Source organism: Sphaeramia orbicularis, chromosome 13, assembly GCF_902148855.1.
Source record: "Sphaeramia orbicularis chromosome 13, fSphaOr1.1, whole genome shotgun sequence".
Classification (NCBI taxonomy): domain Eukaryota; kingdom Metazoa; phylum Chordata; class Actinopteri; order Kurtiformes; family Apogonidae; genus Sphaeramia; species Sphaeramia orbicularis.
Genome location: NC_043969.1, coordinates 35,358,941 through 35,372,222, shown reverse-complemented (window position 1 = coordinate 35,372,222; position 13,282 = coordinate 35,358,941). Strand labels below are relative to the sequence as shown.

At 31.3% G+C, this 13,282-nt stretch overlaps 1 protein-coding gene across 6 annotated transcripts in view; it reads left to right on the top strand.

Annotated features, from left to right (window-relative positions):
• Positions 1-13,282, top strand: part of LOC115431404 (tripartite motif-containing protein 3-like) — a 43,882-nt gene that overhangs the window by 9,559 nt on the left and 21,041 nt on the right. For all 6 annotated transcript variants that reach the window (XM_030151722.1, XM_030151721.1, XM_030151727.1 and 3 more), the window contains exon 2: positions 9,980-10,151. In XM_030151722.1, coding sequence (XP_030007582.1) covers positions 10,006-10,151 — 146 coding nt within the window. In that variant the 5' untranslated portion in view covers positions 9,980-10,005. The remainder of the gene's footprint in view (positions 1-9,979; positions 10,152-13,282) is intronic.

Below are 13,282 nucleotides of genomic sequence, written 5' to 3'. Positions count from 1 at the left end.
TTCCTCTCCTTACTCTCAAAGAAAAACGGGCCTTGTATATTTTCCAAGATAGAAAAAACAAAAGCTTTATTTTTTGAGGCTCGGTAATGTACAGGCCCTTATGATTAGTTCCATCCTAGGACGGACTGAAAGAGCACTTGTTCAGGCCTAACCTTGAAGTAATCCTTTTCATAGAACTGTGAATGAAAAGATGATGTGAAGTGGGAGAATTCTATAATCATGTGGCTGCGGCGCATAAAGGCGTGATAGATGAGAGGACGTTGGTTTTCCAAGGAAGGACTGTACTTGAAATTAACAAATAGGCTTTCTTACTGAGTGCGTATAGTACTTTGTATGTATTTAGTTTTAATTGGAGTAAATATGTAGGAGCCTGGGGATGTAACCATTATCGGTATAATGATAAACTGCAGTATAATTCCTGACGGTTAGTATTTCCGTTTAAATTCTAATTATCACCATAACTGTGTTTGATTGCCGCACTTTGACAAAGAGAGAGAGAGAGACTATCTATCTATTTATTTATCTATGAAAAAGAAACTCAAACTTGATATGGAAAATGGTCAAACAATGGCCATAAGGTGCCATCTTTAGCGCACATTTGTATGTTTGATGTAATATTTGAAAGTTTCTGCCAATAGAAAGTACATTGTACCTATTTTATTTTTTTTTTTTTTTCCAAAATACAACGTGGTTAAATTATTTCAGTGTGTGTATAAGTACTTTTTGAACATTTTGAGCACATTTCAACAATACCGTGATAATAATGATAACCATGATAATTTTAGTCACAATAACCGTGATATGAAATTTTCATATTGTTCCATCCCTACAGGAGCCGTGAGTGAATTTAGATTTATTTTCATAAGGGTATGATGGTTTAAGTATTGGGGTTTGTTATTGTTTATAGTATTATTTCAGGGGTTTGTATGATCATGTTGGTGAGGGAATAAATAGGTCACAGATATAGGCGGAGGGGTTAATATAGGTACCTGTTCACCATGTGACAGTTTGAGTTTGAAGCTTTAATTTATTTATTTTGTATTATTTTGTTTTTTTTTTTTTTTTAAAGGAGTGCCAGCCAGGTCTCTCTCCTGGCATTTAAGATGTTAAGACAGTTAGTCGTTTTAATTCAGTTTTTTGTATATGCTTGAGTTTTTGGTTATTTAGTTGTTGTCTGGTTGTTATACCTCAAACCCACACAAAAGATACAAGTCTAAATTAAAGAAACACCCTACACAGGAAATGACAAGAAAAAAAAATCATGTATTGAAACAATTAATGCAAAAACACACAAATTCAAATGCAACCCCCCCCCCCAAAAAAAAAAGAAAAAGAAGTCCAAATTCAAAAAAATCCACCAACCAAGGCAAAATCAAACACAAAACTTCCACTCTGGTTTTATATCAGTTCATCAGAAGGAGAAAAAAAAAGTGTAGAGGGAGAGAGAGGGTGAATGGGGACACTGTATTTTTTGTTAACCGCTATTTTCTTTGATCGCTGTGATCATTTTAACCCATTTCATTCACGAATTATGAGAACCTTAATCAACATTTATTTCTTGAGTGTTTTTATTCTTCTTTAGGCATGAAAAAAACAATGTGACTGAAAATTTTCTTATGAACCTCTTTTTCACGGAGTTAAAAAAAATGTCAGCTTGACACCATGTGTTTAATTTTGGAAACAAAGAAACGTGGATTTACGGATATATCATGTGAAAACTATGAAATAACCTTTTTAATGCTGCTAATCTGCTGTTTTCTCACATTTTAACGTACTCTAATACTAGTCATTACTCCCTTCATGGAGATAATATGCAAAAAAAAAAAAAACTTTTTTGTTAAAAAAAAAACCAAACAGTTAATTGCAGTTTAGTAACAATAACAAGCAATTGATTTTTTTTTTATTTTTTTTTTTTTAGTTTAGTTTATTTTGAATATGCAACATGGCAAAGTAATCTTACTTAGTCCTTAGGAAAAAAAATTATACATATACGAGGGGCGATAAAGTTTTGAGCCTAACATGGAAAGGATTAAGATATGAAGACCAAATTTGGTCCATGAAATCTTTCACATATCTTAATCCTATCCACTAAATTTCTTGGTCATAGCAATCTTTTTCCCTGTTTTACAGGTCCCTGAACTTTCTGTATCAAGTGTTTCCTGAAAAATGGACAAACTTGAGTATTGGGCTGATTTGTGACTATGGATGAGACTTGGGTCCATCACTATCAGCCTGAGACCAAGGAGCAGTCCAAACAATGGAAACATCCCATGTCACCAACCCCAAAGAAGGCAAAGGTCATACACGTACTTGATGACAGCCTTATACTCAAGTTTGTCCATTTTTCAGGAAACACTTGATACAGAAAGTTCAGGGACCTGTAAAACAGGGACAAAGATTGCTATGACCAAGAAATTTACAAGTCACAAGTGTTTGCTCCTGGAGGATTCTGTTGGGTTTCTGTAAATTGGCTTAGAATCTGGTTTTTGACCAACTCTATATATAAAGTGTCATGAGATAACTTTTTTTGTGATCTGGCATTATATAAATAAAATTTGATTGATTGAGTGATTTAATTGGTTTTCCCGTGTAAGTCGCTTTGGAAAAAAGCGTCTGCCAGAAGAAAGGAAAAAAAAAAAAAAAAAAAAAAAATTAGTGGATAGGATTAAGATATGTGGAAGATTTCATGGACCAAATTTGGTCTTCATATCTTAATCCTTTCCATGTTAGGCTCAAAACTTTTCAATCGCCCCTCGGACATGACTTCATTTGTACATTCTAAAAGGAGTGGAGGAAGTATAATTTATTTAATCTCACCCCTTCAACACTCAAACACGTTACTCCAAATCAGGTTTATCAAGAACAGCAAAGTTACACTAATGGTATGAATGTCAGTGTATGGGATGATGTATAGGTGTCCACTGTGTTGACTGATACGGAACTAAAACAATAAAATCCATGAATATACAAGAGAACAGCTGGAGAAGAACTGTCCACTGTAGTGACCAGTGTGCATGAAAGGGTTAATTATGAGTTTGTGCACCGTATAATAAGATGATTATACTTTTTTCCATTAATATAACTTATTTTTGAATTGCAGTATTTTTTCTCTGACAAAGGAAAGCATCGGCCTCAGCCTCTCAGCGACTCTTTTTTGTTGAAGTCGCTATAAAATATATTGCATTTTCTATATCTTAATCCATATTATTAGGCCCAGTTTGCTTGGATTCTCAGATGCAATGAAACACAAAAAAAACCCCAAACTGTTTTGTGTTTTTATGGAGCGAGGACAGAAGGTTCAACTTGCTTTCTTTTGCTTTTTCCGTTTGTTTCCTTTTCAGCTTAGATAAGTGTGAGTTCAAGTCGTTCAACATGCCAGTGCTATTCCAAAACTACGATTAATGGTTTTCCTGTCTTTGTGGTTTATCTGCAACTGTAAAACCTATACTTAAAGGAAGCCGAGGTTGCATTTTTTTTTTTTTTTTTTGGTTTTTGTCCAGTGGATTTACTATAACTGCAGATATTTGTTTCCACATTAAAAATTAATGATTAACACAATGTGCTGCAGATCAGCTTCCTGTGGAATTTGTGCTATGCATGAAATCAGCTAAATCTCAGAGAGCCAAAGAAAGGCTTTGTGTCGGAGAAGTAGCTAAACATTCAGGATATTAAATAAAATGAAGCTTCCTTTCATCATCAGAACATAATCAAGGCAACTGCTGGAATAAAAAACAAATTAAAAACAGCACACACTAGTGTAAAACCCTGATAATCGACCAACAGAGGGAGATTTTCCAGCTTTTAGGGCTCGATATTTCCTGTTAGTTTGACTGAAATAACACATTTTCCTTTGCTTTTGTTTTAAATGCATCCTCTCATTGCTGATAAAACATGGGTTTCGTCACCGTTTGACACAAATACTTGACAACTTTCCATCCAACTGACATGAAACCTAACTGAAATGGATGGAGTGGTTAATATAACAAAAAGAATGATACTGTTCCAAGTAGGGGTGTTAGAAAATATCGGATCTGCAATTTATCATATTTCATTTCACAATACTGTATCGATATTAAAAAGTACTGTATCGATATTTTTAGGTGTTTATTCAAATGCAGATATTGTGGAGCTTCATTTTTGTTTTTGTTTACATCTTATTTATTACACTTTTTAAGTTTTTTGAGCTGATTTAGGATCATTTTGGTGTGCTGAATCCAAAAATCACATTAATTTTGCTCAATCAGGTCAACTTTCTGAACTATGCTACATATTGGCTTTTTAACATTTTTGCTTACATTTATGGGCATTTTCACATCATATGATACAAAATTCTTTCATATTTCTTGCAATAAACGAGTTCTGAAGATTTTACTTTTGCCAATTTATGATTGTTTTTTTTAATATTACAGGTGAATGAAATGGCTTCGACTAGAACATCTTGCAAAAATAAGCCTGACGTTTTCTGCTACATTTGCGGTGAATACACCATTGTACCTAACAGGAATCCTGTTAGAAAATGATTTTTTTTCTCTTAAAACCTATTTTGGGTGAGAACTATATAAAAATCAACTGATAAAGTCACAAAAATGTAATCAATTTTGCGAGAAGATCAAAATTTTCAAAATCAAATTAGCAAAAAAACCTGACCTGATTGAGAAAAACAGATGTCATTTTTGGATTTAGCGGTGCAAAATGGTCCTAATTCAGTTGAAAAAACCTAGATAACTTGCAAAAAACATTTTTTTGTAACCCAGTGTTATTATTTAACACTGTTTTATTAAATCTTGGTTATTTGAAGCATCCTAAAAGCACGTTTTACTGTCTGAGAAGCAGATGTTAGTTCCTTTGTTGGGATTGCATAAAAATAATGTTATGATGTTTTCATTTCTTTTCATTTATTTCGTTCATGGTTGTGCATTTCATCAGCAGACATTCAATAATCATCAGGTGAACAAACATATACACAGCCATGCTCGAAAAGGAACAGGATGAAGAAAATCTTATATTTCCTGCCCCCTTTTAAATAATAATAGCCTTAATGGTTAGCGATATACAACTAGCTATAAAGTCATACTGTATAAAGTCAGACAAAACAAAAAAAATACATCCAAGGATAACACAAAATGAACACAAAACCAAGTGCAAAACTACATATCTAAGAAGTAAAAAACAAACAAAACATAGATAAATATATACCTGATGAAATGATGCAAAACAATTAGGATACCAGACCAAAATAAGTAAATAAATACGTCACAAGATGCAAAAACAAATTCGAAGCAAAATGTAAAAACTTCTAACTGTTCATATAATCTCATTGTTCTATCTTTATACACTTTTTTCAGTTGGAATATGTTTTTATAGTCCTTCAGCTCATTTTAAAGAGAATTCCAGAGTTTAACTAGTTTTTCTACAAAATATATAATTAACTGAAATTAAAAAAAATCAAGCATCCACAACCACTGTCACTTGTCCACACACTGCAAAAATCTAAATATTATCAAGTGTATTTTTCTCATTTCTAGTCAAAAAATCTGACAAATATCACACAAACCAAACAAAATACATCCAAGGATAATATAAAATAAATACAAAACCAAGTGCAAAACTACATATCCAGGAAGTACAAAATGAACAAAACATAGGTAATTATATACTTGACGAAATGATGCAAAACAATTAGGATACCAGACCAAAATAAATAAATAAATACGTCACAAGATGCAAAAACAAATTCGAAGCAAAATGTAAAAACTTCTGACTGTTCATATAATCTCATTGTTCTGTCTTTATACACTTTTTTCAGTTGGAATATGTTTTTACAGTCCTTCAGCTCATAATAAAGAGAATTCCAGAGTTTAACACCAACCACTGATATACACATCTGCTTCAAAGTCGTCACAGTTGAACACAGAAAACTGATGAAAAATTGAGTTTTTCTACAAAATATATAATTAACTGAAATAAAAAAAAAAATAAAACAAGCATCCACAACCACTGTCACTTGTCCACACACTGCAAAAATCAAAATCTTATCAAGTGTATTTTTCTAATTTCTAGTCAAAATATCTGACAAATATCACACAAACCAAACAAAATACATCCAAGGATAATATAAAATGAATGCGAAACCAAGTGCAAAACTACATATCCAGGAAGTACAAAGCAAATAAACACAGGTAAATATATAACTGATGAAATGATGCAAAACAATTAGGATACCAGACCAAAGTAAGTAAATAAATACGTCACAAGATGCAAAACAAATACAAGGCAAAATGTAAAAATGTATAACTCTTCATGTAATCTCATTGTTCTGTCTTTATACACTTTTTTCAGTTGGAATATGGTTTTACAGTCCTTCAGCTCATAATAAAGAGAATTCCAGAGTTTAACACCAACCACTGATATACACATCTGCTTCAAAATCGTCACAGTTGAACACAGAAAACTGATGAAAAATTGAGTTTTTCTACAAAATATATAATTAACTGAAATAAAAAAAAAAATAAAACAAGCATCCACAACCACTGTCACTTGTCCACACACTGCAAAAATCAAAATCTTATCAAGTGTATTTTTCTAATTTCTAGTCAAAATATCTGACAAATATCACACAAACCAAACAAAATACATCCAAGGATAATATAAAATGAATGCGAAACCAAGTGCAAAACTACATATCCAGGAAGTACAAAGCAAATAAACACAGGTAAATATATAACTGATGAAATGATGCAAAACAATTAGGATACCAGACCAAAATAAGTAAATAAATATGTCACAAGATGCAAAAACAAATTCGAAGCAACTTATAACTCTTCATGTAATCTCATTGTTCTGTCTTTATACACTTTTTTCAGTTGGAATATGTTTTTACAGTCCTTCAGCTCATTTTAAAGAGAATTCCAGAGTTTAACACCAACCGCTGATATACATATCTGCTTCAAAGTTGTCACAGTTGAAGATAGAAAACTGACAAAAAAATTGAGTTTTTCAACAAAATATATAATTAAATGAAATTAAAAAAAAAAAAAAAAAAAAAAAAAGCATCTGCACCCACTGCCACTTGTCCACACACTGCAAAAATCAAAATCTTATCAAGTGTTTCTAATTTCTAGTCAAAAAATCTGACAAATATCACACAAACCAAACAAAATACATCCAAGGATAATATAAAATGAATGCAAAACCAAGTGCAAAACTACATATCCAGGAAGTACAAAAAGGAACAAAACATAAGTAAATATATACTTGACGAAATGATGCAAAACAATTACGATGCCAGACCAGATGTTAGTTACGAACTAATAGAATACGAACATTTGAACAGGATCTTGAACTGTAATTTAAGTTTGAACACAGGAACATTTTGTGATATAGCATTAGATCCTGTTGTGATCGAATAAAAATGTGTTTAGTATTTGTGCATATTTCTAGTATAATTCAGTTCTTCCAGGAAATAATAATAACAAAAAAAGAAACAAACAAAAAATTGCCTTTTTAACAGTATCATGATATATCGTATCATGATCCTAGTATTGTGATTTTGATCGGATTCCTGCCAATACACACCCCTAGTTCCAAGGGTATTTGGAGGATTTTTTTTCACAGTGGGACAGTTTAGTAACTAAATAACAACACGAGCAGCCAATGAAAACCTACAGAATGTTGTGTGTCAGTTCCCAGACACAAGTTTTAGACAATTCTGTCAAAGAAAAGGCAGATGATGTGGAAGTTACACGCAGTTTGTTTAGTATTTTAGTAAGAAAAACAAGTTTAGGTGCAACTGAAGTCAGCATAATACTGATTAAATATAACCAAGCGCTTGTTGACCGCTTTTGGTTGTGTGTCTGTGTTTTGGCGATGGTATAATCCTTTATGTGCTTATGTACAATACGACAGATGTACAACATGTCACTGGCACAATGAGATAATCTGCGCTTGACCCAGTGATATAATTTCATGTAACAGCAATTCTGCCAGCTGTACATGAAGGCAGCACTGAATGATGTCGTCTGGGATACAACATAATGTGCATGTATAGTGAAATTATAGCAAATTATAGATACATGCATAAACTCATAAATAGAATGATAGATAAAATGACCAACGGATAGATTCACACTGCAAATTATTCGGTTCTTACCAAGATTAAAAACTTAGATTTAGAAGTGTTCGATAATTTATCTTGTTTTAAGAGTTCATTTCTTATTTTAAGTGTTTATACATCTGTAGACATGCTTATTTCTAGATTTAACAATCTTAATTAATAAGACTGATAAGTTTGTACACTGCAAAAATGTAAATCTTACCAAGTGTATTTTTCTCATTTCTTGTCAAAATATCTCATCACATTTAAAATAAGACATAATCATCTAAAGAGTAACTTTTCAGTGAGCTAAAATAACTTATTTTTAGACAATAAATCTAGAAAATCTTATTTCAAGAAATCTTACCAAGATAATTTTCACTTGTTCCATTGGCAGATTTTTTTTTTTTGCTTGAATTAAGCCAAAAAAATCTTATATTAAGCCAAAAATAAATCTTGAATTAAGCAAAAAAAAAAAAAGTTGTATTAAGCAAAAAAAAATCTTGAATTAAGCAAAAAAAAAAAAATCTTGTCTTAAGCCAAAAAAAAAAAAAAATCTTGAATTAAGCAAAAAAAAAAAAGTAAAAAAAAAAAAAAAAAAATCTTGAATTAAGCAAAAAAAAAAAATCTTGTCTTAAGCAAAAAAAAAACTTGAACTATTACACATATCACTTTCTGATACTAAGTTTTAAATACATTTTGCTTCAAAAATTAAATGCATGATCTCCAGCTGAGTGGACATTTTTGTAACTCCTTAACCCATAAAGACCCAGTGTTACTTTTATGGCAGTTTCAAAATATGTTTTGTTTTTTTTTCCTCTATATTTACATTTTCTTAAGTGATTTATCACAATTTCTTATGACATAATCCTTTGTATTTTGTGTTTTTTCAGTGAACATCAGGTATTTTCCTATATTTAATTAATTGATCACGTGCATGTTCACTAAAACTCGGGTCAAAGTTGAGGGTTATTCTATCAGAAACAGAGAAAACTGAAGAAAAAGTGACTTTTTCAGCAAAATCTCTCATTAACCGAACATAAACCCAGTGTGTCCATCCACTGTCACTGATCCAACTCCATGGGTTTTACTGGTGAGTCAGTGTTATAGAAGATGACGGTGTTTCCATGGTAACTACGGAGCCTCTGAACGTCCAAATGGGTCATATCTGATGACCATGAAAAGATGAAGAACTGTATTTTACACCAATTATTTACATGGATTGATAGGATTAGTGGATCAACAGGTATTAAACAGTTTAGATCAGTAGATGGTTTTGGTCGATGGGGGATGTTTGGGTCTTTATGGGTTAAAAAAAAAAACAAAACAAAAAAAAACAACCTTGATCGCATTGTTTTTTTTCATGCCTAAAGAAGAACAAAAACACTCAGGAAATATTGACAAAGGTTCCATAATTCATGCATGAAAGGGTTAAACACAAAATCTACCACAGCATTTTTGTTAGCAGTGTATTTGTACACACATACTGTACTTCTAATACGATTATAAACACAGACTTCTTGGCTCCTATGCTGCATATTTGAAAGTACTTCTACCCTGTGGTATAAGTCACATGTATTAATTTTTTTTTTCCACTGCATTAGCTTGATTAACATTAGAAATTCAAACAACCGTCGGCTAAGTTGGCCATCGTGAGAATTAAGACTCATCCTACTGACACAGTTTTAATAAGCGAGAGAGAAACCTTAAAATGTTAGTGGTAGATAATACGACTCCACTGCAGATAAGGTTTGTAAAGCCTGCAGCGTTGTGACTCATGTTTCCCTTCGGCTCATACCGACCAGAAGTAAACACACCCTCCTCCAATGCTTCCTCGTGCTGCTCCTGACCTCTGTCCTGTTTCTTTCTTTCGCCCTGTTTGTGCAGGTTAAGCGGCTCCTGTCCTGTGTTGAATGTCCGTCACTATGGCCAAGCGTGAGACCGGCAGCACCAGCCCCGTGGTCCGGCAGATAGACAAGCAGTTCCTGGTCTGCAGCATCTGTCTGGACCATTATCACAATCCTAAGGTCCTGCCCTGTCTGCACACCTTCTGTGAGAAGTAAGCCCCGGGTCACTCCATCATTCATAACTGGTGTTTAGCAGAAACAGTAATTTTAACCTTTAAAGACCTCAAACTGTTTTTGTCATGACTTATGGATGATGTTTTTTTTGCTTAGTCGAACTTTTCCAAGTGATTTATCTGTATTTATTGATTCATTTGGTGCATTTTTTCCCGTGAAAAGCAAGTATTTTTCCGATATTTACTTAACTTATCATGTAGATATGCATAAAACCTCAGAGTCAGTTCAAAGGTTAAAATATCAGAACAAATTGAGTTTTTCAACAAAATATATAATGAACTGAAATGAAATAACAAGCATCTGCAACCACTGTCACATGGGTTTCACTGGTGAATTTTACTGGTGATGACAATGTTTTACGTTCACTACAGAGGCTACACTGCAAAAGAAATCTTACAAAGATAATTTTCACTTGTTCCATGGGCAGATTTTTTTTTGTTGTTGCTTAATTCAAGATTTATTTATTTATTTATTTTTTTTGCTTAATTCAAGACTGTTTATTTTACTTAATTCAAGATTTTTTTTTCTTAATTCAGAATTTTTTTTTTTGCTTAATTCACAATGTTTTTTTTGCTTAATTCATGATTTGTTTTGCCTAATTCAAACAAAAAATCTGCCAATGAAACAAGCGAAAATTATCTTGGTAAGATTTTTTGAAATAAGATTTTCCAGATGTGTTGTCTAAAAATAAGTTCTTAAATCTCACTGAAAAGTTACTCTTTAGGTGATTATGTTTTATTTTAAGTGTGAGAAGATATTTTGACTAGAAATGAGAAAAACACACATGGTAAGATTTTAGATTTTTGCGGTGTACAAGATCATAATAATAAAGTTAAATAATTTTTTTTCTGATATTTACTTAACTTATCATGTAGATATGCATAAAACCTCAGAGTCAGTTCAAAGGTTAAAATATCAGAACAAATTGAGTTTTTCAACAAAATATATAATGAACTGAAATGAAATAACAAGCATCTGCAACCACTGTCACATGGGTTTCACTGGTGAATTTTGCTGGTGATGACAATGTTTTACGTTCACTACAGAGGCTCTACACTGCAAAAGAAATCTTACAAAGATAATTTTCACTTGTTCCATGGGCAGATTTTTTTTTTTTGTTGCTTAATTCAAGATTTATTTTTTTATTTTTATTTTTTTTGCTTAATTCAAGACTGTTTATTTTACTTAATTCAAGATTTTTTTTGCTTAATTCACAATTTTTTTTTTGCTTAATTCACAATTTTTTTTTTGCTTAATTCATGATTTGTTTTGCCTAATTCAAACAAAAAATCTGCCAATGAAACAAGCGAAAATTATCTTGGTAAGATTTTTTGAAATAAGATTTTCCAGATGTTTTGTCTAAAAATAAGTTCTTAAATCTCACTGAAAAGTTACTCTTTAGGCGATTATGTTTTATTTTAAGTGTGAGAAGATATTTTGACTAGAAATGAGAAAAACACACATGGTAAGATTTTAGATTTTTGCAGTGTACAAGATCATAATAATAAAGTTAAATAATTTTTTTTCTGATATTTACTTAACTTATCATGTAGATATACATAAAACCTCAGAGTCAGTTCAAAGGTTAAAATATCAGAACAAATTGAGTTTTTCAACAAAATATATAATGAACTGAAATGAAATAACAAGCATCTGCAACCACTGTCACATGGGTTTCACTGGTGAATTTTACTGGTGATGACAATGTTTTACGTTCACTACAGAGGCTCTACACTGCAAAAGAAATCTTACAAAGATAATTTTCACTTGTTCCATTGGCAGATTTTTTTTTTTTTTTGCTTAATTCAAGATTTATTTATTTATTTATTTATTTTGCTTAATTCAAGATTGTTTATTTTACTTAGTTCAAGATTTTTTTTTACTTAATTCAATTTTTTTTGCTTAATTCACAATAATTTTTTTTTTGCTTAATTCATGATTTGTTTTGCCAAGATCATAATAATAAGGTTAAATCATTTTTTTCCCCTATATTTACTTAACTTATCATGTAGATATGCATGAAACCTCAGAGTCAGTTCAAAGGTTAAAATATCAGAACAAATTGAGTTTTTCAACAAAATATATAATGAACTGAAATGAAAAAAACAAGCGTCTGCAACCACTGTCACATGGGTTTCACTGGTCAACCACTGGTGAATTTTATTGGCGACGACAATGTTTTTACGTTCACTACAGAGCTTCTACACTGCAAAAGAAATCTTACAAAGATAATTTTCACTTGTTCCATTGGCAGATTTTTTTTTTTTTTTGCTTAATTCAAGATTTTTTTTTTTTTTTTTTGCTTAATTCACAATTTTTTTTTTGCTTAATTCATGATTTGTTTTGCCTAATTCAAACAAAAAATCTGCCAAAGAAACAAGTGAAAATAATCTTGGTAAGATTGGTAAGAGTTTCAAGAAATCTTACAAAGATAATTTTCACTTGTTCCATTGGCAGATTTTTTTTTTTTTTTGCTTAATTCAAGATTTTTCGTTTTACTTAATTCAAGATTTTTTTTTGCTTAATTCAAGATCTTTTTTTGCGTAATTCATGATTTGTTTTGCCTAATTCAAACAAAAAATCTGCCAATGAAACAAGTGAGAATTATCTTGGTAAGATTTCTTGAAACAGATCTGATGTCTAAAAATAAGTTCTTAAATCTCACTGAAAAGTTACTCTTTAGGCGATTATGTTTTATTTTAAGTGTGAGGAGATATTTTGACTAGAAATGAGAAAAACGCACTTGGTAAGATTTTTGTAGTGTACAAGATCATAATAATAAGGTTAAATCATTTTTTTCCCTAGATTTACTTAACTTATCATGTAGATATGCATAAAACCTCAGAGTCAGTTCAAAGGTTAAAATATCAGAACAAATTGAGTTTTTCAACAAAATATATAATGAACTGAAATGAAAATAACAAGCATCTGCAACCACTGTCACATGGGTTTCACTGGTGAATTTTACTGGTGATGACAATGTTTTACGTTCACTACAGAGCCTCTACACTGCAAAAGAAATCTTACAAAGGTAATTTTCACTTGTTCCATTGGCAGATTTTATTTTTATTTTTTTGCTTAATTCAAGATTTATTTATTTATTTATTTA